At 37.6% G+C, this 27884-nt stretch overlaps 1 protein-coding gene across 2 annotated transcripts in view; it reads left to right on the top strand.

Moving 5' to 3' along the window:
• The window catches only part of THSD4 (thrombospondin type 1 domain containing 4), a 278723-nt gene that overhangs the window by 152611 nt on the left and 98228 nt on the right, over positions 1–27884 (top strand). The window contains exon 1 of one of the 2 annotated variants that reach the window (XM_030497702.1): positions 12675–13528. The exons of the other annotated variant lie outside the window; for it this stretch is intronic. Coding sequence (XP_030353562.1) covers positions 13457–13528 — 72 coding nt within the window. The 5' untranslated portion in view covers positions 12675–13456. Of the gene's footprint in view, positions 1–12674; positions 13529–27884 lie in introns of those variants that run through there. 2 annotated transcript variants of the gene reach the window in all.

The following is a 27884-nucleotide window of genomic DNA, read 5'->3' as shown; positions in this document are numbered from 1 at the left end:
GTGGGTAAGAACGTACGCTGAAAACCTTATCGTTGCACTGTATTTGTCGTATTTCCTTGGAAAGGGATATAATGACCATACTTAATTGTAAACTTGCTTTTAAACAAAGTAATGACATATCTACAAATTTACGTAGACAAAATTAAACTGATGGTTTGGAAATTGCGTCCTTTTTTGTTTGGCTATTTGTAGTTTTGGGAATTTATGTATGCAGATGGTGAATTTTAATAATACATGGTATTCTCCATGCAGCTGTCTAGTATCATGGCAAGCTCTCAGTTTGATCTTCAAGTGGTTTCTGAATACATCAGCAGAGTAGTTGTGGTATTACATAAGTCATACTTAGCATCCTCATCAGCTCATGTCATTGGGTTTATGTCATTGGTCATACAGCTTTGAGTAATTCTTTTTTAAATCAATGGATAGACTGCTGTCATGAAGCTGACTCAATGGCTGCAATACCAGCCTTTGAACGTAGGAAAATGTTTAAAGGAAAATTGAGTTCTGTGTTGCATCACAGGCTACTTGTTCATATGCAGGTCCAGGGGTGCCAGAAATTTTCAGTTGAAGAAAGCAAAAGTAATAAATTGTCTTTTAATTTGAGATGTGGTTATTTTCTGGAATCTATTTTGCCTGATGAGGTGAAGTATGAAATACCTGTAGTGCTTTAAGGTCATCGGTAATTGGATCGATCAGCAGCTTCAGAAGAATCTTAATCCTTACAAATTACGAAGATGACATTTTCTTTCCTATTGGAGCGTGATTGTAATGCATACCCAGCTAGGGTGTATGGGTGATTCTGTATAAGTGATCATTAATCTTGGGTTAAAGTCACTTGGACAAATTTCTATCACTAACGATTCTGACCATATCCATGTTTAGACCAGAACACTTCAGAAATCTGTGTAGCCTGATGAAGTTCATGAATTCCCTTGGGAAGTTTTCTTTTAACTGCCAGAAGCTGTAATAGCTCCATTGGGATAACCTAGGGATGTGTATTGTAAGATAAATTGTGTCCTTCTGATGCCTTAAGAAATCCCTCTCCACCTTTCCCAAGTGTAATCATAATGTTGGCTATTATGTGACACTATCTTCAGTATTTCTTTCTATGGGAAGCATCACTAAGTTGATTATCTTTCAAGAGTCATCTTTTCTTACGGTAATAGCCACAGTCAAATGAGCAAGCTAAACCAAAACCCAAAATAGTCCAAACAAACCAAAAGGTAAAGATAGGAGTTGTTTGGGTCTTTTTGTTTTCTTGTAATTCTTAATTTTGTAACTGTTTTGGATGCTTGCACTAGTCCCTCGCAGCATATCTAGAAACAGCAGCGATAGGTGGTTTGCAAAATACTTCTGAAAAAGGCAAGTCAAATCTGAACTAAATACACTACCAATGAAACAGGAGGGTTATGATGCTATTCTGCTAGGAAAATAAATAACTAGTGAGTACTATTACTGGTTTTATTGAATGTGAGCTAGCATGTGGAGCTATATATGAGAAAGCCAACTGTATCCTGGGCTTCATCAAAAGGAGTGTGACCAGCAGGTCGAAGCAGGTGATCCTGCCCCTCTACTTTGCTCTTGTGAGACCCCACTTGGAGCACTGTGTGCAGTTCTGGTGTCCCCAACATAAGAAGGACATGGAGCTGTTGGAAAAAGTCCGGAGGAGACCATGAGGATGATCAGGGGGCTGGAGCACATCCCCTACAAAGACAGGTTGAGAAAGTTGGGGCTCTTCAGCCTGGAGAAGAGAAGCTGCATGGAGACCTCATAGCAGCCTTCCAGTATCTGAAGGGGCCTACAAGGAGGCTGGAGAGGGACTCTTCATCAGGGACTGTAGCGATAGGACAAGGGGTGATGGGTTCAAACTTAAACAGGGCAGATTTAGGTTAGATATAAGGAAGAAATTCTTGACTGTGAGTGGTGAGGCACTGGCACAGGTTGCCCAAGGAAGTTGTGGATGCCCCATCCCTGGCAGTATTCAAGGCCAGGTTGGGCAGGGCCTTGAGCAACCTGGTCTAGTGTGAGGCATCGCTGCCCATGGCAGAGGGCTTGGAACTAGATGATCTTAAGGTCTTTTCCAACACTGACCATTCTGTGAGTCTATAAATAAAGTGATATATTAATTGAGAAATAGTTTGTTGTGAGGAAGTCTTCCCTAAAACATTGGGTGAAAATAATTTAAGACATGATCCATACACATATATGAAGTTACTGTATTGGAAAGACTTGGAACTGTGCAGGAAATCTTCCAAAGGAAGTCTTCCTTCCACATTGAAGGAATTTTCTGTGGTTTTGTTCACTTGCTTTTTGTTGGAATTCTGACTGTTTTCCAGCCATGTGATGGTGTCGGCTGCACAGATGTGCTTTTACAACCAGATTTCTCAAACAGTCAAGTTTTATGTCTCTCTATGGGCCTTTAAGATTAGAACTGGTGTTATTGCTAGCTTTAACCCACATAGACAAGTCTGAGTATGTGGATAAAGTAATCAGCACCATTTGCATCTTTCAAAATGCATGTAGAGGATGTTTCTTCACTTCCTTTGTTCTATGTGGCCTTTTAAGAAGTTATTTTTCTTTTTTTTCCTAGTGTTCATATTAAATTTGTTTACACCTTGTTATCAGGAAACAGTATATCCAGATTTGGCACCATTATGTAGAGATTTTACACTGCATACTGTACATTTAGCACTGCAGTTAATTGTACATAACTGCTTAAAAACAAGATGTCATGCTAACTAACTTTTAACAAATGTTTTCAGAGTATTGAACTATTTTATGCAGTCATTTGGGGCTTGACTTTCCTTATATAGTAGAGAAGTGTTCCTGAATTTATGCCATTTGTCCCATGAGAAAACTGACAGTACTGAAATTGTCTCAGTTGTCTGTGTCAGGAAGACAAGTTTCAAGTTAAGTTATACTGGACATGCTCTGAGTGCTCAGAGGCTTGTCAGTTGTTTATACAAGTATTTATCAGGTATCTATCAGGTTATTTATTTTAGAGTAAATGAAATATTTGAGACACAAGAATGCATAATTATTTTAAGATCCTCATTATTCAGTTTGAGCTGCATATGAATTTCAAGAATTCATATACAAGACGTAGCTGAAGATTTAACTTAATTTGTAGCTGTATGTTTCCAATTTCCTGTGTTGCAGAAATCAACCATGCACAAGAATTGGCCATTCTCTCTTTGTAAATGGCATGTGTGTTTGCAAGGCACCTGGAAAACCAGGGTAAAGTCAGGGTCTCTGCTCTACCTGTATGCTTCCCAAACTTTCAAGCATGTGGGACCGCTATCCAGAGTCCAGACAGCTGGAAGACTCCACTGATAGTTCATTTGGTTCTAATGAGCAACATGTGTTTAATGTGATCATTTTAAAACCAAGCACATTTATAAGATAAACAATCCAAAAATCTGTTCTGTAAGCAATCAGATTTCCCCACAATTTTATTTTCATCAAAACAGTAAAGATGCACAGTTTCTCTTTAATTAAAAAGAGTCCATTCATTGTTTGTACGATATACATCTGCAGAGAAAGAGAAGCCTTATTCTTGCACTGCAGCTATGCTTCTAATTTGTACCTAATTTGCACCAGCAGTGTAACCAATCTGTTGGTGCTGTGTGTTCTTGACCTGGCATGGATCCCCAGTGATGAAAAATGAACCTTTAGTTTACTAACGGGGTAGATTTTGACCTAGGCCAATGTTCATTCTTTTACTTTGCAATGCAGTTAGGGGCAGGTTGTATGCTGTAGTATGTTTAATCAGACAGTCTTATTGGAAGAGGGGGGTGAATTGGGAAGATGGAATCAAACAGAGCATGAAGAGATTTTGAGAAGGAACAATTGCATCTTTGGCTCAGGAGCTTTGTAACTAGATGGGAAAAGTTGGCTGTGGTTGCTGCCCAAAGCATAAATTATAATACTGTGAAATTAGTTCTCTCTGCTCACTTCAGGTATCTGGATTGTGTAATGAAATTACCTTGGAAATCTTCCTCCTCTTTCTTCCTGTATTTGGTTTTGGGATGAGTTCTTAATCCCAAAAGTGTGTTTTGATCAGTATTGTAATTAAATCCCAAGTCTTCAGCCAAGCATATACATTCCCTTTGGCAACACAACAGCTATTTTCATTTTCTTCTGTTAGAAGAAGAGAAGAGAAACCTGGTATTCCCATAAACTACAGAAAATATGATTTGATCATGAATGCAAGTCTTCCAAGAATTTTTTTTCCCTTTCTTCTTTTGGATCTGAAGTAAGCTCTGGTTCAGTACCTCTGTGACATCAGAGGATAGAAGTACCTGTGCTACAGAATTGTCCTTGGCTCTGGAGCTCCAGCTGTATGACTCCAGCTCTGATGTTTACTTTCTATTGTTAGGAGGAATGCTGATGTAGTCCTGTCACCCAAATAGTGTGTGTAATGTATGCAGCACTGGCTTCTTTCTCAAGGTTACCTCTATTTCAAGACTGTTTATCTGCTGCCTAATAACAGTCTTTTACCTTCTTCGTTTTGCTGAGTTGATTTCTACTATTGCTAACCCTCTATATGCACGGCTGGAAATGAGTTTTCACATAGGCACAGACCTTCGGGGCCCTGGTAATGCTAATCAGCCTTAATGGTCCTGATCAGTCTCACCATGGTGGGCCTCCCCTCACATCTCTGCTCATTGGACCAGTAGCCCCATTTAAATTCAGCCCTGGGTCTTCAGTCACTGCTTGAGCTACCCTGGAGACATGCCTCTCTCCAGCTTAGCCACAACCATGTGTGCTTCTGGCCTATGGACCCTGCTGATTTGCACCCTGATCCGTGGACTGACTTCCTGCCTTGACCTTGGACCTGCCTTTTCACCACAGACTTTTTCAGTGATCTTGACTGTTTTTTGACCCTGCCATTCCTGGATCTGCCATGCTTTGTCTTGTAGCGGCAGTGGGATGGAGTCCTAGCCAGTGAAGGTGCCTGCCTTGCTGCCCTTCTTGGCACACTTGACACCTGGCTTCTCATCTCTTTAGGGAGCAGCCTGCTGTCACTGCTCCCTCACAGAATTTTTGAAGGTTGGTTGAGAGTGTTTCGCTGCTTCACTTAAGTAGTAGGCATGGAAAATGTCGGCCAGCTTTTGCAGAGCTTTCATTTCATCTTTAGTTGCCAGATGATGCTCATTTCTTGCAAATGCAAGAACAGGTTTTACTGTTGTGTTTTTACACGTTTCCTACCTGCATACTGGACTAGCTTGTGCTATACTTGATCCACTCTTGGGGAGGACTCACAACGGTTTTCAAAGTTCTTTCTAGATCTTTTTTTTTTCCCAGTCTAAAAGAATATCATTATGGCTTTGAGATTTCTACCAGTGTAGAAAATAATAGGTAAAATAAATGCATGTAAACTTCCATGTTCTAAAAGGGCTTCCTCCTCTGAAGGAATTTCAAGAACATGTCCAAGCAGAACTGAAAATTACGATTACATTTGCAATCCTAACTGGTTAGTTTTCTCTTGGAGGCAGCTTGTTCCCATCATTTTATGATGGCATGTTTGATGTAGCTGTCATTTGCCAGCTGGACACTTGGGAAATGTGTGTTAGCACTAAAAGCTAGTTTTAATGTGTTGTAGTTTTGGACCTGAAAAAAGACTCTCCTTTGTAATTCTGATCTCATAGGAAGATTCACAGCATAGGTCATGGCCCATTATGTCATGCAGTTGGTGCTTGTTTGCCAGGACCTCTCTTCATTTGGTTTTGTAATTAAAAAAGAAGTATACTTACAATAAGGAAAAAGGTGAGGTTTCTGGATCATGTATCTTTAAAATATTTTCTACATGTAGAGTTAGAAGTGTCAGTCTTTATCCTTCCTGAAGAAGTAAAAGATTTTAAATTACCATGATTCAAACTTATAGTTAGAATGTTTTCTTTAGGAGGAGGCTGACTTTTCACAGGAAGTAGACGTGTATTAGTTCTGTAATTTATAATTCGTTTGATTTAGTTAAAGAGGATTTAAAGTTTTTCAGGGGAATGTATTTTTTAATTTATTTATTAAAGAGGACAAACAGGCCTATTCCCATTTCTTATTTTAGGTAAAGTATCCAGACATGGCAGTGGTACCAAGTAGTTTATTTCCCGATTTGTGGTAGGTGTGAAGAAAGTGGTTCAAATGTTTTGAAGGATAAGGCATACTTTTTCCTTCAGTTCCTATTTTTATGTGGCTGCTCATTTGCTACACTTCAACATGAAACACAGATCAAAATGCCTTATGTGAAACTATAGTGTGATGAGAGGCAGTTTTCTAGGAATGTGTGTCTGGTTTTTATGCATAAGAAGAAAGAGTTTAAATATGATCCATCTTTTCTTTTTGGTTTCACCACTTTTTTGTGTACAGGAAGAGGTAGAAGACAGCGTGAATAATGTTGGATCATATGTTATGAAAATAGTAAGAAAATAATGTTAAAATAAAGTGGGAGGAGGACCAAAATATGGTGCTAAAAATATTAATGCCTTATTAGGAAAACAGGAGACATTGATTAAAAATGGAGAGAGAAAAAAATTTGTCACAGAATGAATGGTATTTATAAAAATTAGACGTTCAAAGCATGGTGTCCACTTGTTCTGTAGTCAAAATATAGTGTTGGGCAGAGAAAGGAATACCTCATAAATGTCATCTTATTCTACTTGCACTATGCAACTGCTGTCTGAGGAGGCACAGAGGTGCTCTGAGAACTTGGGATATAGACCAGAATTCTGTCATCAAAAATACAGAAAATTGGAATATGGCCATGAAAAATATGCATTCTAGCCCAGCCCTGGGCAGGTGACAACCAAAGGTCTTTTCCTCCCTCTAGCACACTCTAATGCCAGAAAAGAGAAAGGAATAATAGATTTAGTACTGAAGGAAAAATTCAAGATGATAAATCAATGTGAGGTTATTACTTAGCTCTTTGAAGATGGACCTTTTCAGTAAAGTCTGGCTTTGTAATCAAAAGTATGGGCTTAAAAAAGTTAAGAATAGAGAGAAGAGGAAGGAAATGCTCAAATTCCCTTTTCAGGGTTTGACTGTAGTTCAAAAGCCCCATGCACTGCCAGGACCAGGGTAGTAAGAGGAGCAAAAAAAAATTAGAATGAAGACTAAAGGGCTACTACTGAAGTAACTGACAAACTGTAAGGTAAGCTGGGCTAACCTAAGTATATACAAATGCCTGTTTGAAACTTACTTTGTAATGCCATTTCCATGAGATACAATAATACCTTTTAAATGGCATACTTTCTAAACTGATCTGATCGTATCTCTAAATCCTCACAACAAAGAAACAAGAAGGTGAGAAAAGAGGAGAATTTGCCAGAACTTGGAGTGACTTGAGATGATAAACAAGTGGAAAAATGAGGATTGTTCAGTTTAGAAAGGGAAATAAGCAAGAATAGAAGTTAAAAGGTAAGTTGGAAAGTGATTAACTAATAAAAATATGAGTAAGGACACAAAGCAACTGTATTGAGTAATTTATTAAAAACTCTTTAAAGGTCTTTTTTTCCACAGCATCCCTTTGTCTTTTCCCTAACTGTACAGGGGGATCAAAAAATGATTAAGCATATAGGGGTAGATAAGAATATCCCTAGCTTTGTTATGTAAGGTAACAGTGGAAGACATGATGCCCCATGCAACGATATATTCTGGTAGCCAGTCAATATTTCTGTTTTGGAAGGAATTCTTTTCTGGGCATAACTACCCCTTAAAGGTTTCTTTGGACAAGAAATTATGTGATGTCAGCTTCTTAATAAAAAAAAAAAATTTGAGTGAAGGGGTACAAATAAGACGTTGGGAGCAAGTTGGAAAAGTGCTAGTGTCTGAAATACTTGAGTTAAAACTTGAACCAAGAAAAAGTGCTGAGATGCACTGAAATATGTATGAGGCTCTGCAACTTGTATCCTCCAAGTTGCTTAGAGTCTGGGGTTTGCCCTCACAAGGCTCCGTATACTTAACTTTTAGGCTCTAATACATGGCTCACACTTTGACTTCCTTCCCAAGCTGTGTGGGTTTTGTTCTGTTTAATGGCATGTATGAAAGTCCTTGGTCCTTTTTTTACCTATTGTTATTTCATCTGTTCTTGGTCAACAAAAGATAGAGATTCTGATGAAATTCAGATTTAGTGGGAGTGCGAGTGTGCTTCCTTCAAAAGGACTGCAATAGCAAAGAGAAATACTTTAACTGTAAAAGGGAGAGTGTAGGAGAGAATCTCTTGCTTTCTTTCATCACCCTGTCTGGCCAGTGAAATGCAGAAACCAGTGAAGTGAATGTAAAAACCTCCATGAGGATAAAGAAATCCCTTTGTGGTTCATCTGCAGTATTTCCTGAATCCAGGAAGGCAGGGCAGGGAGTGGCATTTTTCTGCATGCATCCTCCTCAGTACACTGTTTTATCTTCAAGGAAAATACATTCTTTCTGTAGTCTAAATCCCCTGACTGCTCAGATGCAGACAGGGTGGCAGGAGGCTTCTTTATTTCAAGTGTTAAATTAGCACAGACTCTTTATTTTAAATCAAGAAAACTCACAGAAGAAATTTAGAGTGAAGTGTCAGTGCCAGTGTCTCTCAGTAGCCGAGGCTAAAAAACAGCACTAATTCGTTCTAGTCTTAAAATATCTGAACAAATTCAGAAAGGAATGCTTCTTGGAAAAAAGAAATGAGATAATTCTTGGAAATGTCCTATCTTACAGCTTTAAATATGGCAGCCATCTTTACACGTGTCTGTCAAGCATGCAGGAGTTTCTGTGCTAAACTTCTGTTCCTTTTTTGTTCTAAGTAACCTGTAGATTACTAACTGGGGAAGATGACCCAAGTAAATAAAACCAAAACATCATAGATTTTCCACTTGATTTTTCTTCTGTTATTCATCAGCATCCCATGCAATTTGTACTGAATTTCTCGTACATTCAGCCTTTTTTTTTTCCTCTGTAAATTTTTGCATGGAACATTGAAATGAAAACCCAACACCTTTTGTTAAATAAGACTAGAATATGCAGTATCTACTTAATTTGCTTTTTCTCTTAGGGATTCCAGGAAGATGGTGTCTGATCAAAGTGAATTAACAGACTACTGTTTTTAAATACTTGTTTTAAGAAATGGTTAAAGGGCTTACGGGTTATGCTGTAGCAGCAGGCTTGTTTCAGCCTTTATCTTCCTTTTAAATAATTCATGGATTTGCATGCATCAGCTGGGTACCAGTGGGCATTCCAGTGAACTCTCTGTTTCCTCCCAAATTCAGTAGCATTGATGTTACAATAGCTCTACAAGCGTTAGAGATGTACGAGGTAGAAAAAAAGTCTAAGATGTTGTTTTGACTCATGCTTTCTCTTATTCTTATATTAGGAATTTGGTGAACTTTCTAAGCAAATATACTTTTAGCAGAAAGAAGTAACTGTGAATGATTTTACCTGAGCATACTGTTCATGATTTCACATGGAATTACAGAAGGGCTGAGAGGCGTGGAAGAGAAATTGCTAGCTTTTGAGGAAAGTTTAACAAACTTGTCCTAGTTTGAGATTCAGGTGCAATTGCCTCAGGAGGTAGCTAGTAAGCAGACTTCATAAACTGATTGATGTTTACGAACCCCTTGAGACTGACAGTTAATTTGTTCACAGATGAAAGTCAGTACTTTTTTTAATGAGAACTCTACTGTCCAAAGATCCATTATGTATTTTGTGTATTTTAATTTCTGAGAGTAAGAGATAGGAACCTTCCTCAAAAGATTCTGATGTCCTTTTCTGTAAAAAAAAAAAAAAAAAAACCAAAAAACAAAAAACAAAACAAATTTGGATTTTCTGTTTAAATTATATACATAAAATAGTTACAGTATTATTTTGCTGCATTTGTATGTTCCTAAGTAAAAGCAAAGATGCTTTTGTGTTACAATTAGAGATGTATTTCTTCCATTTTACTAAAGCTAGGTATTTTGGTTCCTTATCTGTTACTGCAGAACTTCATATCTGAAATAGCTCTTCAGCCATAAATTGGGTTTTTTTTCTACTTCACCAATAGTTTTGTAGTCTCTAGCGTAGTGGTTGTCGAGGTTTGCAGAGAGATTCTGATCTTGGTTGCAGCAGTGCAAGCTTGGCATAGTGTTAAGTTTCAAGTTACTTTGTACTGCAAAGAAAGGCTGTGGTTGTGACCATGAACAATTCCATCCAGTTCAGTTGGATAAAGCTTGAAAACATAGTAGCAGGTATGGATCTCTTGTCTTAATGTGGAGAACAGAACACTAGCTTCTGGGTTTCAGGAAATTCTGCCTGTATGTTTTTGTAGAGGAAAAATTAGATGCATGTGGAAAGAATTAGTTACATGGCTTATTAAATGGGAATGTAGTGGATTTTTCTGTGCTCAGAAACTCATCCTAATACTCAGTTAGACTTATCTAAGTTTTTTTCATATTATTTACAGAGGATATACTGCTTTCTGGAATGATCAGCAGAGAGAGGGCCAAAATCACAGTTACTCCTGATTTTTTAATTTTGCTTTTCTACCTTTCATTAAAAAAGAGAGTATTGGTAATTTTGTGCCTATGCTATATACTTATTCAGAAAAAATAGTTCACTTTATGAAGAATTGCAGAGAAGGTAAAGCTCTGTTTTAATGGAAGCAGTATTGTTTCAATTTGCACGAAGCAATTTTCATCTTTGGAGATTTTGTTACACACTGCAACATCTGAAGTGGTGTGTTCTTTTTAAACTTTTTCAAGCACTGAAACTGTAGTTGTAAGTATCATAATTGAAGCTCTCATGTTGAAAGTGTTTTGGACTCTGGTTTAGTTGGCAGTTTGCTCACTATCCTTTTGTGGTAATCTAGATATCGGGGGGGGGGGGGTGTCGGGGAGGAGGGAGGAGGCCGTGTGGAAATCCAGAAGGGCAGGTTGGCTTCCTGACAGGGTTTTGACGGAAAATTTCCTTAAGTTTATTTGGTTCTGCATTTTCAGTCCAGGGGCTTTGCCATAGGCAACGAGCATACAAAGTACCTGTAATGGCAGCTCTACATTTAGCTGTCAGCACACTGGTATAATCTGCAAACCTTCAGCTTGCCTTAAGAAGGGGGAAAATGCTTCTTTCATTTAGCTCTTGAAGTGAGGTGTTGTATTTGTGAGATCAACATAGTAGTAGACATTTCTGGATGATTTTTGTCAGAAAGTACTATTAAGGCTCCAATGTCAAGTTTTCAAAAGGTGCCGGTTTGGCTGTCTGACCCATTCTTACAACCGTGGGGCTGGCTGCCTGTGATCACTCACATCATTCAGAAGAGCCACTCAGGGGGTCCGTACTGAAACTCGCGCTCTGGCTTTTTAAATCTTTTTACTGTTCCCTTGAGGAGAGTCAGCTGAAGGGGACTCTTCTGCTGTTGAGACGCCTCATCCTGCTTGGTCTACATTGCATTGCTTCCTACCTGGCACTGAACACGGTGCTAGCAGGTATTGGCAGTAATGCTGCCAGAACCATGGTGCTGCAAGGCTGTGTAATGACAGGGATAAAAAAAGGTTGATCTGTGAAAGGTGGCCTGCTGATTTGGGAGGCTAAAAAGGAAAGGTTTTTCTGTAGATGCAGAAGAGACACAGCATTGTGAGTCCAGTTGGACAGGAGAAGAAATAGGACTCTTTATGGACAACAGTAGTAGTCTGTCAAGGGAAAGGCCTGGGAGGGAAGAGGCGCAGTGACAATGATGTCTAGTTAATATAGGTCAGATTTTATTATGCTGGAGAACCAGATACCCAAATTTGAATCCAGCAGAATTTGGACTTTTAACAGCAGTGAGAATGCTAATGTTCTATACTGGTTTAGGAGTTTGACTGTATTTAATTACAGTTCTGAAAGCTCTCTAATACATAAAAGAATTCTGTTGTTATGATTTGTCTGAATATTTTTTAAAAAGGGAAAATATTTGTTTCTCTCACAGCAGAGGATAATAATGGTTGGTAAAGCTAGTTTAAAAATAAGGTGAGGAGTCTGACATGTTCTGCTGTGTGTAATCTAATACACAGTAATGGTGTGCTGCTCAATTTCACCAAATTTTAGCTTCCTGCCTCCTAAAATCTTGAAGTATTTTAAAGTACCTGTATTCTGAGCTCCTGTGGTTTACTGTCTGACATACGAGATCAGGTTATTCTTGGGTCATGTTTTTGAGATTTTCCCTGCAACCATAAGGATAAGAAATATGTATTTACATGAAAGATGAGAATATAGTGTGATTTCTTGACCTCAGGAGTTAGAACTTTAAGAAGGACGTAACATCTCACATTGCCATGATAAAGTACTTACATAGGCAAAAGTAAAGTCAGAAGTTAAAAAGTAAAATGAGGAAGTGAAGGAAAGTAAGGGGAATAAAGGACCTGTATATGTTTTAAAACATTTCTTCTTTAGCATAAGAAAAAGTCTACTGTGTAGAGATTACAATTGGACATACTCAACTAAAGGGACATCCTCCAACTTCCATATCTCTGCAATTTTACTCATTTTGGGGTCAAACACTCAGTGGTTTGCTTTTGAGATGTAATAATCCATTTTTGCGCCAGGTTTTCATTGCTGCTTTATTCTTTACTTGTAAATAGGTCTTACTTATTTTCTAAAATAAAAGATTTTCTTTTCAAAGTCACCTCTGCTTGCTCAGTCATAGCAGGTTGTTTGATGGATTGAACTGTTACAAATCAAAATTTCTTTTATTCAGCTATAATATGAAAGAGAGATTATATCCACATCCTGCTCCAGGATTACCCTAGTGGATGGGGGTCCATTTCAAGAAGCACTTGTGACGTTCCTGAGAGGGAATGACACTTGGCTTCCCTGTGGGCCAGGAGTGAGAACAAGCAGATTTTGACCGAGTCCCTGGCAGAATCAGGCCATTCAGGTTGCAGGATTGTGCTGTTGAAGGGCTGACTGTAAAACCATAGGCTGTATTATCCTGGTTAGATTTTAAATTGATGATTTGTTTGTTACAAGCTTCAGTTAAAGGAGGTGCTGTACCTTTAAGTAGCACATGCCGTCTAACCATCAACAGGCATCTTTTGCAAGTTGCTTTAGCCTGTTTCTCCAATCATGCCTGCCTAAGTCAATAACGCATTGCCAAACCTCCTCGTGCATTAAAGGTTACCGTTTAGCTTGTTCCATGAATCACAGCAGATGCATAACTTGGCAGTGACCATTTCTGTCCCTCCCCTTCTTTGCTTTCTACTAACTACAGCCCCCCAGCTCACTGCTGGCTGAGCCCCCTCCCCCAGCAGGGAGAAGTCATTACATGAAGAGATCAACTTACCAGTTGTCTTCAGAGCAGTGCTGAGAGCAAAGCTCCTGGTCGTACAGTGAGTGCGCTCGAAAGGGGGAGAGGGAGAAAGTCGTACCTACAAGAGCTAAGGGCTGTGATCCTGAGACACACAAGTGCATCTGCTAGCTGTTAGTACTTGGCAGAGGGTTTTCTCCTCCAGGGTAGCTCTAACTTTGGGTAATAATGTTTGTCAGCTACCTGATACTAACATTGCTCTGCTTTCAAACAGCAGTGTTAGCAAGACCTGGGGGTGAGGTAAGCAAAGTATAATGTCTTGTCAAAAATTGCTTTGTCAGAGTTGTATTTTCTTCCCATCTATTAAGATGGATTGTGAATGATTTTTATGTTGGTAGACATTTTAGAATTGTATTGTTTTCTTCATGTGTAAAAAGCTATTGTTTTGGTTTGATTTAGGCTTTGGGGTTTGTTTTGTTTGGGGGATTGTTATTTGCTTGGTTTGGGGGTTGGTTTGGGGTTTTTTTTTTTTTTGCAGAAGCCTATAGGTGCTAGGGAAGAGTAGTTTGAAAGTTAGCTCTTTGGATTTGATATGCAATATGCTTTCTGTGAGATGACTGATTTGTGAATTTTTCTTTACTAACATACAGAAATACAATACTCTTTGCAGCAGTAGATGGTAGTGTTCTGTTCAGATTTTCTACAAAAAGACATGCGTGATTGATTGAAAAAGTTTTTACAAAGGCTATATTTTGGGGATGTGAGCATGTAAAAACTCCAGGTTGTGTTACTTTAATAATGTTCTTTTGTGCAGACATATTTAACGTTTAATATGTGGCAGGGCAGAAAGAACTTGATTTCTTAAAAATGTATGTGATATCATTAAAGATAGACTTCGTGCATTCTTAACATGAGAAATCTAAAGTAAGGGAAGAGAACAGCCCTTGTTACACTCTAAAAAAGTTGCTGTTTGATTTACAAAGAGCCGTTTCCAGATTTTTGTTCTCATCAGAGTTTTTCATCAAGTTCTTATTTCATGCCAAAGCAAAAGATTGCAGCTACTAATTTGTCATGTAGGAAATAATTCCTCAAGCATAGTACTATTAGATATGAAATATTCCATCTCATGAAGTTACTAGCAGAAAGCACATTTGATACTCATTCTCCCTTGCTTTAACTGAAATGTAATGTATAGTTATGCATTTTAAAGGAATCATTGGACTATTTTGTTCAATAGTATGCCTGCCTTAAGTAAATCTCCTGAAAACAGTGATTCTTCTTTAGAGCTTTATCTTTTGTTAGCCCTGTCATAAGTTCCTAGTAGCCTAGTAAAGTCCAAAGCAATTACTTTCCCTGATAAAAGAAAGTGGAAGTGAACTGGAAAAAGCATTATAGTCCAACAGTGTGTGATTGACACTCTTGGTAGCTCGTATGTCTAGATACAAACTGTATTTTGCTTTCAGGGTGTTTTAAAAAGAGAAATGGTAATGGTTTTGATTCAAGAAAATGCCTTTTAATGGAATCTTGTGCTGCCTTTGATCTAATTAAAGCAGGGAAAAGTTTTCAGCAGAAGCTCAGGCCATTGAAATGGATTGATGATTAGAGCAACCGGAAGCTGATCGTTGCCTTCTAGTTGTCACTGAAATTGTTAACTTCCTGGTTGATTGTTATTGAGCACAGAAAACGATAGATGGGCTCACCTTGTCCAGACACAGGGACCTTAGACTGTGTGGTGGCTCATATGGAAAATATTTCTGTCACTGCTGCATGCACATGTGGTCTTCAGAGATCCATATAAAGAACAAATCTAGAGCAGCAGCAGTGTTCCTGCCAATTATCCTCGTTAGCAAGGAAAATAAAAGCAGTGCTGTCTTCTTACCTGGAAATGAACTTCTGCAGTAAAAGTGCAATGTGGAATGCTTTAGCATCTGATCCATATGCCAAGTACTTTAAACTGTACTGTTGTTCTTAGTTTTTCAGCTAATACAGCAGACAGAATATGAAAAATGGCCTGCTACTTTATCAATGAACCTTAATTTGTAGGTTTTAGTAGGTAGTGAGAAATCTTCTCCTTTATTATGTTCATATGGCTGATTTTGAAAATTAAATAATAAAACATACACTATGTCTACTATTATTAATATAGTAATTCTTTGTCCTGTATTGTAAGAGACCACCTGATAATCTTGTGCATTTATTTCCCTGCTCCAGCTGCAGAACCTTGGATACATAAATATTATTTCTCTACGAATTACTCAGTTAAGATTTTTCCTGTGGTGGACAGACAGTGAACTGAAGACAGGGAAAACAAGTGAGAAGCCATTTTTAAAAGGAACCTGTATTACAGTTTGTGTTCCTTTGAACTGTTCTGTTTACTTTTCTGTATATTTTAATTGATTTATAGGTATGTATTTTTAAAAGTTCTGCTCATAAAAGTGTCAGTGTTTAATAGATTATAAATTCAGTGGGAAGTTGCTTTTCTTGCCAGCTTGCTCTCTCCATGTTTTGATGATGCAGAACTTCGACCATTCAAGAAACAGAAAATTATAAAAATCCAACTGTTATGTTTTTACCCTTGTAATTTCTAAGGAACACCTAACACTTGTTCTAGTGTGTGTTTAATTGTGTTGTGCTTTTCATTTGTTGTTAAGGAATGACTTGGCATGAAGTCAGTGAAACTGCATTACATCACTTTTCCATTCAGGAGAGAAATAAGGTTGCATAGTTTTGCAACTTATACCCATTTGCAGTGGCCAAGACCAAAATTTTTCTGTGTGCTTTTTATGAAATAAGCATGACTGTCTTCATAGAGTCATAGAATAGTTGGTTTTACTAGATACAGTGGGCTTGAGAAATCTTTGAGCAACTAGAGTCTTCTTGAGGAATAACCTATCCCATATTTTCAAGTCTTCCTAAGCATATCATTGCTCTTTACTCATTGTCAAGCAGGTAGCCTTTTAAATACTGTTTTCTTGGTATACTTGATAGATATTTGTATTTCAAGAAGAGAATTTCACCTTCCTTGAGGTGTTAGTTCTTTCAGCTGAATTCTGCTCCCACTGTAGTAGCTTCTTTAATCTTGTGCACATTGGCCATGAATGAGTACTGTCAGTACTGCTTGGATCAGTGAAGCTATGCACTATAAACTCACTGGCCTGACCTCCTCAGCAAAAAAGCACAATGGAATTGTACAATTCTGAGTTTTGTTTGCATTGTTTTCTATGAGCATTAAAAAGCTTCAGTCTAGCTGTCAAAATGTGTGGACAAGGGGAACTAAGCCTAGCATATAACTTAAATTCTGGTTTGATCTGTATCTTAATGTGGCAAGAAATCATAAGCCGACTAATCATGAAAATACATGACATGACATAACACAGAACTTTCAACAGGTTTAAGTGAATATGAACTGGTTTGTAAGATTTAAACCTAATTGTTTTCAGTTCTCGAATGGTATTTGTTCAGACAACAGGATGTTTTGCTACAGCTAATATAGTAAATAGTTGTTTAGAGAGGCAAAATTTTTATTTAAATATGTGGATACTATTTACCTTTAAGAATATCTGAATACTAGATACTGATGAGCTTTCTTTGTGAAGCAGTTAACATGAAGTGTAGAAGATAATAACTTTCTCAAAGGTTGTTTTAATATATTTTTTATTATAAATTCTGTGTTTGTTTAATCACAAATGTGAAATGCTTCCTTTCGGAATTTGGGCATAAAGAGGGTGAAAACGTCACATCCTACCTACTAAAATGCATAAGGGAGCCTGGGCAACTTCGAGTCTGAATCTTCATGTGCTACAGAATCTGTTGGTTCTGACCAGTGGCTTCTGGGTTGATACTTGAAACAGTTGTTTTATACGGTGTCCCATGTTGCAAGGCACACTCATGCAGAAGACCCTGTTGTCATGAGCTTCCATTCATTTCTGCTTTTGTAGTAGCTGTCTCTGCAGTATGTAACTTGCCCACAGGAACCAGAGAAGAGAAGTGAACTTGTCAACACTTTAAAAGATCATTCAGTTCTGAACAGGTTCAGGTGTCACAGTCCCCACTACACAAATGCAGCCCATTGCAAGAAGCTTAAGAACACTTAGAGGTTCAAAGCATATTTAACTGAGAAAATGGCAAGGAATTAATGACAAACTTTAGAAGATTTGGTTCAGGTATTAATCCAAATTATATGCACTTTGCACCCAGAGACAGTTCCTTTTCTGGCCAAAAGGAAATATACTAGTAAGTTAAAATGAATACTTTTAGCACTATCTTCGTAGGTAAACTGATTTGATTCATGCCTAAAAATAGGTAGGTAGATTGTTTTGGTTTTAGAAGAGGTTAAAGAGAGTCTCTATTAGACCTCAACCATTTCTCCCATTCCTAATTATTATCTTTCCTTCATTGTTAAAGATTTGTGATCCATATTGTAAGCTTGAAGTTGTGATTTCGCTTCTAAAACTTTGGATGTGGGCATATACCCATGCGTGTATATACACAGAATTAATTCTGTGTTCTACTGTACTGTGGAAGAAAAACATTAATAGAGCATTTTAAAAAACATCTTCAGGGTATGTGAAGCCCTGTGTGGGATTCTTTCTTGCCTGCCTAATTGGTTTCTGAGGTTAGCTGAGGAGTACAGCTCATCCCAGCATTGACTTGTTTCTGTGTGTGCAACGTGAATGGAGCTCCCTTGTTGATCGTAGCAATAGACCGCTTAAGCAAGAGGAAAAAAACCTGAGTACCTTGCTGTGGAAGCACAGTGTGGAGAATGAACGTGGCAATGCTTACACTACTTGACTGTTAATGATCCTCATTTGTTGCATTCAGCTTTATGTTACCAGCCATATTGGTGTGGCCTTACTTACTATTTATCTGTGGATTTTGTTGTCTTCAATTTTCTTACGATAGTCCTGTGAGGTAGGGGAGTGCTGTTACACAGCTATTACTTAGAAATGCCTGGACCACAGAGGTAAAATACCATTCAGAAGCTCAAAACAGTCATCAATAAGAACAGCTTTTAGATATGCTTGACAAATCAGCTTTTCCAGCACCATAATGATTTCATATCCTAGCACTGTCTCAAAGAAACTCTGTTTGGCCAGGAAATGAACTAGTTAACTTATATCTCCTCAGTCACCAGGCTACAGTTACTGATACAACTTCTTCAATTATAGGCAGGGAGCACATGATATGACCCAATAAAACAAGCATTTTAATTTCTGACTTTCATGGGGCTAGCATATAAGAAAACATAATTTCTCCCACTGACATGCTGACAAAAATAATTTCTCATCTTTGTACCTGAGTATTCCCATCTGCCAGCCAACGTTAATAGGGCTTCCATTGATTCTCCTGAGAAATTGATATGTCACCTTGACTACATTTTCCCATAAAACATCACCCTTAACCCTTCTGTTTATGAAGCATGAGAATATTTGAGAGCCTTTGTGGACTGGTAACTAAGGAGAGATTGAACCATTTATTTATTTAGCTTACATAAAAGAAAGTTATTTGGATTTACTTTACAATTACCCTATTCTGAGTTAGAAAAAACAGATGGTAATTTACATATGGCAGTAATTGCTGACATCACCAGTAGAACATTTGAAAGTGAGACATACCATAGTTGAAAAATAACCCTGTCAAGTAAATATCCACAGACATGGCCAAATTATAAGAATATGCTCTGTATTGCTGTTGCTGTAAGTACTACAGAACAGGTTTGTTTGGCATTCTTGCCTTGCTCTCCCTAGTCTTTATTGTCTGTCTCAAGCACAGTATTAGTAACACAACCCTATTTTGCTTTTAAAACTTTGATGTAAACTTGGTGTAGTACATGTTCTGTTTAAAGTTAATTACATTCTAGCAAATGCCTTAAAATGTATTCTTTCAACCTTTATGATTAGGCGGAATAAATGTTCTTCCAATTTTCTTCTCCAGATTTCTGTAGGGCTTTTAGTTCTTCCTATTACTGTGTATCCTTGCCTATTCTTATGGGAAAGGCAGGACTGGAATGTTAGCAGAGCGGTGTGTACTGGCAGAAGCCTGTAAGGATACCTCCCTAATAGCTCTCAAATCATAGGCCTGGATCCAAAGCCTTTTGACTTTGGGCTCTGGTTCAGGCTATGCTGAGCTTCTTGTTCCATGCTCTAAACATCTAAAAGACAGATTGAGGACTACAGTAATTCCCACAGTAATTACAGCATCATGCTCAGTCCTACTGTAGTTAAGCTAAATTCATTAAGCCATTACCAAATAAATGGGTGTGTGTGATGGATGAGCTAATTTGTTTCTTAGACATGGTTCATAGACCATTTTCTGGAAAGCTGTCTGAGAAATTTGTTGGATTACTTATGAGATAGACATATGTTTTAATGCTGTGAATTTTACACCTGGAAATACTATTTTACCTAGAAACTAAGAGTTCACAAAATACTTTTATTGTATTTCATTATCAGTATCAAGTCTCTTGCTTTCTTTTTTTTTAAGGAATAATTCACTTACAATTGAATGCTAACAAATGTATTTTTATCACTGTAATGTAAATGTTTTTTCTTCTGGCACAGCAAGTTTAGATTGAATTTCTTAGAATTTTAATAGTTGTTCCAAACATGCTGAGTGTATAAATAGAGCAATGAATTTAGGAGGCGGGTAGTTTATGTTAGGATGTATTGAAAGGTATTCACAAACAGTAGAAAAGGGGGGAATACAATCTAGTAAGGAAAACAAGTCTCTAGTTGTTTTATAAATCATAACAATCATTGTATAAATAGGTCTTTCTTCTAAAGAAGACTTCTTTGGTTTTTCTATCTCTTTACGGTAATGTTACAAGGCTCTGATTTTTTTTAAGTGCTCTGATGTATAATAGGGCACAGGAATGTGTTCCAAGACTCATAAAATCTTTAATTAAAAGAATGGAAATTCTTGTAAACTCCTGGTGGTTGCCTTTAAGTAATATCACTTCTTAAAACACTTCCCTCCCACCCCCCAGTGTGTGAGATTATCTTTCATTTTATGTACAGCTCTGTTAGGTTCTGCATGGGATGATGTACACATTGTAAGGAAACTACTTGATTAATAGAATTACGTGGCCTCTTGCGACCAGGGCCATTCTGGAAATAAGAACCTGGCACACAAAAGAGGCTGTGCTAAGTAACTAAACAAATGCCCTGCTGTTAAAGTCAAGACTGCAATTTTGCTACAAGCTGTGCTGCAGGTATACTGTTGTAGATGGATTACTAGCAGTGCTCTGTGGCTCAGAGCCTGTGAGTCAAGAGTTGGAAGGAATTATGGAGTGATCAGGAACGTGAAGCAAATTTTCACTGCATGGTTAAAAGCCAGTGGATAGAAGGGGACTGGTATGTGTGACACATATCCCTGTCCTTACTTGATCTGTAGCTTTCTTGATTGTTCCTTCCGTATCGCTCACTATCGATTGCTGCCAAAAGGACAGCAGCAGGGATCAAACATCATCCTCTGGTGTGTTTAAGGACCCAAAGGCACCAACACAGCAATTATATCACTGACAGCAGCTACATTGCTTCTCTTTAAAGACCCCATCTAAATGAGACACATGAAAGTGGAGCATGAGAGAGTATTAAATTAAAAGTTTGCCTGTGTATGTCATTGCCTGAAGCTGTCGATCTGTTTCTTCATGGGTTACAGGTATTATTTTCCCAGTGTGTGGGTTGTGAGGAAGGTTTTATCAAGAGACACAAGTTTTTGCAAATTTCCACTCCCACCTATTTGGCAGACACAGGAGAGTGAGGTGAATTAGGAGTCAGTAAATTAATCCTTCCAACCATAACTGCTTTTTGACTGCAGCATAATGTTTGCTTCCATTTTTCGTGAGATTTTTTGCAAAAATGTCATGATGGTGGAAATAAATCCTTTAACATTTTTTGACTTAAAGGAAAAATAATTTTCTTGTTAAAATACATTGGTTAGAAACCACTTCTTTAATTGAAAAATTAATACCTTTTTTTTTTTTAAACTGATTTTTGAAAATAGGTAAGTCATCACAGGTAAAGGATAACATAGCAGTTGAAAGCTTTAAAACAATATTCTTCCGTGCTCCTTGGAAGTTAAAATTATAGAAGCAATGGTAAAAACATGTGGAAATGCTGCATTTTAATCCCAAAGAGTTCATAGATTTACCATAAGAAATTACCTCCTCTAAGGAAAGATCTCTTCTTTCTCCTAATGTAATCATTTCAGTATACTTTTGAAATGAGTTTTGAGTTACTGCTGCCGAGACAACAAAACCACATTTGATAACATTCAGTGTATGGAGGGTATGTTACCGTCTGTACATGAATAGAGCGTTTGGAACACGTGCTGGACCCTTGCTTGTAAGTACTTGAAAACTGAGATTTATTTAGTGCTCGAATGAGCAGGTGATAGTGAAGTATTCTAGCCAGGGGCACCAACCGTTTTGATGTTAGCTGTGAACCAATATCCTCTAGAAAAGCACAAGGACACAGAATAACTATATAAATTACTTTTCTTATTTCCTCATTAAATGAAACATTCTCTGCTGAAATGGTAGGATTATGTTCGAGCCAATCTGTTGAACTGAAAACAATTTTTTAAAGTATTTGCTCATATATTTTGAAACTGTGCTCAGGCACAAATTTCCTTGGTACTGTGGAGGAAGTGGAAGAGGATAAGTGACAGGGGCATAGTAGCCCCACATCATTAAGGATAAATACACACATATCCTGCTCATGACATGAGGTGGTTAGAACATCATTTGCTCTATGGCTGCATCTCATCCTTGTGAATTTTTCAGGTAGCAGGTGATTGTTTAGTATTTCAAAGTTAACTATTCAATGTTATCCACAGGCTCCCTGATAGATCATACACGAAATGCTTGTAACATGTTACATTCATTGAGATGCTTGGTTATTGGTGATATGATGGCAGAGGGAGCAACAGTGCATTGCCAAAGAAACCAGTAATTAAGAATAATCAACATAAGAAACATTTTTCTTCAGCTGTTTTATTATGGGTCAGGAATTTAACAAAGCTAAAGCAAAGCAAAATGATTAGCAACTCCACTATCAAACCATTCTGATAGTGGAAGTAAGAAATACCTAATGCATCCAGCTGTCTTAGTGTGGCTCATCAGGGACTGTGTCCTGCCGTTTCTTTCTGAATGACCACCACTTCTAATTGCCAGACAAGAGTAAGAAGTACCAGGAGTAACAACTGATGTCATGTTGCTTTATTTGTAATGATAGGAATCACTTTCTAATCACGTAAAAATGGTTAGTAATGAAGTAAAGCCATGCTTAGGGTTCAAATAAAGGTAAATCATCATCATAAGTTATTCAGAAGAAATCAGAAAGATTAGTAGTTTTATTTTTAGATGTACTAGCTTCTTTATAGCTTTGCCCATTCCAAGAGGCTTTGAAGAACCTTAGTCTCAGAGAGAATTGGGCCAGGAATCTATCTATGTTGTTACTCCTAAGAAACTACCAAAATATCACACTGTTTTAAAGGTGATAATAAATGCTATTTACTAAGTGTGGGTTTTTTCTGTCCATCATTTTCACTTTTGTAGTGGATACCTTGGGTCACTAGTCTAAAGTTAATTTTGTCATTTTCTCACTACAGTGGATTCTGTGTGGGGGAGAATGAACTGTTGAATTCTTTTATGATTTTCCCAAAGGCATTTTTAGGAAAGAAGAATCAATAAGTATCTGTTTATAAGACAAAATACAGGAGTTACTTGTAAAAATTTAATACATTTTTCCATGTTGTCAGAAGTCAGTATCATGATGCACAGAAGTCCATTAGTCTTTGGAAGGAGTGGCAGTTGTGGCTCTAGCCGTATACATGACTGTTCATTTTAAGAATTGATTGGGAGCAGATGAGATCAAAAGTTAACATCTGCAGCTGTTTCCAGCTGCTAAAAAAGCATTAAAGAGCTGGTGAGTACGCCGCTGACGTCTTGGAAGACAAATGCAGGTACTGGGAGAATGACGACCTTAGGCCCACTGCAGGAGAGAATCGTAAAATCAGCTAGGTTGGAAAAGACCTTTAAGATCATCCAGTCCAACCATTACCCCAGGACTGCTAGGACCACCACTAAACTATGTCCCTAAGGGCCTCATCTACAGTTTTTGAGACTTCCAGGGATGGTGACTCCACCGCTGCCCCGGGCTGCCTGTTCCAATGCCTGAGCACCCTCCCTGTGAAGAAATTTTTCCTAATATCCAGTGTAAACCTCCCCTGGCACGGCTTGAGGCTGTTACCTCTCATCCTGTCGCTTGTTCCCTGGGAGAAGAGACTGACCCCCACCTCACTACAACCTCCTTTCAGGTGGTTGTAGAGAACAGTAAGGGCCCCCTGAGCCTTCTCTTCTCCAGACTAAACACCCCCAGTTCCCTCAGCCATTCCTAAGTCATAAGAGTTGTGCTCCAGACTCTTCACTAGCTTTGTTGCCCTTTTCTAGGCCTGCTCCAGCACTATTGTAACCCCTGCTGTCCCTCAGAAAACCAAAACAACAAAAACCTCACAAACAAACAAACAAAACCCCAAACTGAACAGAAAAGAAAGAACAAACAAAACCAAAAAGAGATACAAAACAAACAAACAAACAAAAAAACAAACCCAAAAAAGAAAACAGACGTTTGTCGTGATTTGGTTTATGTCTATGAGAATATGAAGTTTTTGTGTCAGAGGTGAGGTGATGTCTAATTAGCACCATTAACATGTTACTCAGTGAACCATCAAACTGACAGATGTAATGAGGAAGTTAATTTTTTTCCAATCTGAAATCATTGCATAATTACCTAGTAATTACAGACCTCTAAGATGTCATCGCTTGGATGCTTCAGAGGATTACAGTGATGATAGTAAAAGGATTAAAAAAGTCTTCAATACCTTTTGGAAGGGAGAGTGTTTGAGGGGGAGTGGTTCTGTGGTTGGTTTGTGTGTTTGATTTGTTAGCTTTTTGATTGAGGACTTCTGGAGTACAAGAGTGAAAATTAGAAGTGCTACCCAGGCTAATGACAGGGTTTTTTTAGGTACAGTTTACCTCCCTACAGATTTTGGCTTCAGTTTTCTGTTGTTAATGGTTTTATAGGCAAGCAGGCTGACAGCAGAGACATTTTCTTCAATGCAATAAATACCTGTGTGGTTTTTTCCTCCTATAAAATTTGCTTAAAGGTTGAATCAAAATTTTGCATTTTAATTTACTAACTTTTCTAGTAGCATATTTCTGTTTAGAAATCTGTAGATATGTGAACTGAAAATTAAGTGAAGTCTTCATATTTTTTATACTTGGAAATATGTCTTCTTTCCTAAGTTTTTTATCATACAGTTGCATTATTATAGTGCTAAAAGGTGAGAGATTCCTTTCAGCAGGAGGCATTGTAGTCTGTAAAGTAAGAGGACCCACAATACCGACAACTTTCTTGTCTGTGTTGTTTGGATATAATTGTTTTGATAAGGTATCATATCCTAACATCTATTTCAAAGCAGATTCGTCAAGTAAACATAAAAATAATTTGTTAGTCCTAGCGATACCAATCAAATGGAGCTCTGTGGCTGTTTGTTGAAGGTAAGGTAGTATGGAGAGGATTAAATGTAACACATTTTTGTACATGTGTTCTGGTTAATAACAAGCACGTTTATAAGTAAGATTCAGATGTAAATAGAAGTCTAATGAAATGTGAATACTGATAATAGCTATTACATTTGTCACATGAGGTAAGTGTTGTCACATTTTAATCCAAATTTTGATTATATTCTACTTTGTCATAAGGTATTTGAGTGTATGCATGCAGTTAAGCCCTAAAAGTTGTAGCTACTGCAATGACATTTAGGTAGGCCTATAAAATTTTGTCAGCTAATTTATGTAAGAAATTTCATACTTACGTGTTCAAAATGGATCATTTAGCTGGAGTTTTTCTGTTGCCTATGGGGATGTTTACATAGAGGTACTCTTCCCTTGTGTATCTCTCCCTTTTGTCTGCTTTTAACTTTGCATATGAATTATAGACTTCTGAGTTTGAAGCTGTTTAAACCATGAAGAAATAATATAGCTGTAACTATGATACACAGTCATTCTAGAAAATGAGTAATGGCTGCTTTTCTACATAAAAAAACTATCAACAAGAGTAACAATGTAGTTATATGTATATATAAATGCAAACATTTAGTGTATTTGTGGTCTCTTTTTATCTTACCAGAACATACCATCTTTAAAATAATTCCTGAATCAGACAAAAAAGCAGTTTTTCACTCATTCTTCTATGAGTTGTTATTGACAAAATGTCCTTGTTATGCTATTTGTATTCATTGTCTCCCTGAGACCAGTGGACATAACTACTCATTTTAATTTGCATTTTATAGCATCTTTTGGATAGAAAATGTAATGTAATATTGCTTCTCGATGAAGTATACATAATTTTTAATGGATTACAGCCTTTTTGTGTATTCGTGTAGGCCACGTAAAGCCCAAACTATAGACCATAGGTTGGAGTCACATCAACAGTTGTAGAATATTATCAGATGCATCAACAAATTGCTTTGGCAATTGGGTGGCTCAGTTCTTCTTGGTTTTTTGTTTTATTTTTCTTTTTTACATCTGTCCTGTGCATTTGTTGAACTTTTTCAGATAAAATACAGACTGAGAAGTATTGATGTGATGCTAATGCAGCTACAGACACTACCAGAGGTTTTCTGCCTCTTAAGTCAAGCATAGGCACACAAGAAATACATGGCAGAAGATGGACTAGTCAATGGGAAGTTTTAACATCTGACCAGCTTTAAACACGTTAAAAACTTCAGTCTCTTACCTATAGATTTGGGACAGGAATCACCGTCTTTGGTAACAGGAGATTATGTAGAAGAAAGTGATCCTACTAGTACTTCCAGTCAGAAAAAGTTGACAATGTAAGCCCATCTTACTTCTGCTAGAGAATCCATACAGAAACTTTTATCTGTTCTGAACATCACAACCTCTGAAAAATTTATTGGAAAGATTTGGCTAGCTAGACAATAGAGGACCCATATGGGAATGACCCTTTGAATCGCCATTGGCCTGTACCATCAGAACTGAAGCAGCTACAGAATTTAATGGCATTGTTAGGTAGAAACTAAAGTTAGCAAAACGATTCTGATGACATGCCAAATCAGAAAAAAAAAACAACCCCCCATCAGAAGCTGCTGCCTTTTCTATTAGTTGCTGTTGTAGAACTGTTTCTAAAAGTACTCCAAGTTTTAAATAAAAAAATGCAAAAGTCCTTACAGAGATGTTCACGACCTTATATATTTCCTGTGAAATTGCCAAATGTTCAGACTATCCGAGTTTTGTAGATTTATTTCCAAAGAAAAGGCATATTCCTACATTTAACTGCTTCTATCAGAACCTTCAAGAACAGAAGGGGAAAAAAAAAAGGGAACAAAGATTGAAGTTGTCAGGTTTAGAAGAAAGATCGTAAGGTAAGATGACCTGCAACAGAGAGTTGGACATGCTTACCCACATGGACAATTCTAATCTTATATTCCAGTATGACTATTAATGCTTCTAGTTTTTGTCTAGACAAAACAGTAAAAATACTTAAAAGTGAAAAGTACTGGGGATAAAGTTTAGTTACATTTTCTAGAGCTTCAAGGACGTACTTATAGTTTATAATCAAGTTCTAGTTTATAGTCAGAAGTCAAACTAAAGTTTTCTTACGTATTCTTTCTTGGTAAACTCTACTTCATGAGAATGACAGATTGCTTTACCTGGTTGACCTTACCTTTTTCATCTGTGAAGTAGTGATACCAGTGAATCGTTAGGTGCTAGACTGCCTACAATGAAAGTGGTATGTCGTGACATTCTGAAAATTATTTCCATTTTCAAGCCCTACCTGCCACTCACTTCTGTAACGTTCTATTTACCTTGCGAAACTTACCTTCATCTGGGAATCCTGAGGTAAGATGAGGGAGTACCAAGCCACAGAACAGCATGAAAGTGTCCACAAATGGTCTTAAAAATTGCTGGTGTCACTAATCCCTTATTAGATATAATGAGGCCTTAAAATTTCTTTTTGAATTGCCTTCATTAACCTGAGTCCTGTGTAACTTGGAGAGGCAGATTTTAAATGTCTTTGTTAACATAGCAAGAGAGGTTATTAGAGGTTAATCCCTGAAGCATGACATTTTTTTATGCGGCTATAAATTTATTTGTGTACGTTAAAAATACAAATGGTTTAAAGTTCAGCCCTTACAGTCTGTCTGGAGCTTAACTCAATGCACAGTTATGGCAGATTTCCAGACATTGGTTGTGCCAGGCTACAGAGTTGGTTTCCCTGCAGTGGTGAAGCTGAAACCATCTGACTCCACATACTTGAAGCCAGTTTACTGTTGAATTGGCAGCAGTTGCGGTCAGGCTTCAGTTGTAAGAAAATGTTTTATTACTTCCAAGTTTCCCTTTCAGTGAAGAACACTTACAAGACCATAAAACTGTCTTGTGTCTTTCTTAGATCTATCATGGCAACCTGGTAGAACAGCATGTATTTTTTATCTGAAGAGTTAGGGGTTTCCAGTTATATAGAAGGCAAAAGTAGTAATACTCATTTGTCCTCTGACTTGTTTCCTTTTGCTGTAAGCTTTGTCCCTTCTGAAATGCACTGGTCTGTGTCAACAATGTGGAGAGTTCAGT

The sequence above is a fragment of the Strigops habroptila genome, chromosome 9 (genome assembly GCF_004027225.2).
Source record: "Strigops habroptila isolate Jane chromosome 9, bStrHab1.2.pri, whole genome shotgun sequence".
NCBI lineage: Eukaryota > Metazoa > Chordata > Aves > Psittaciformes > Psittacidae > Strigops > Strigops habroptila.
The sequence above is the reverse complement of the archived record's forward strand: the minus strand, read 5'-3'. Positions and strand labels throughout refer to the sequence as shown.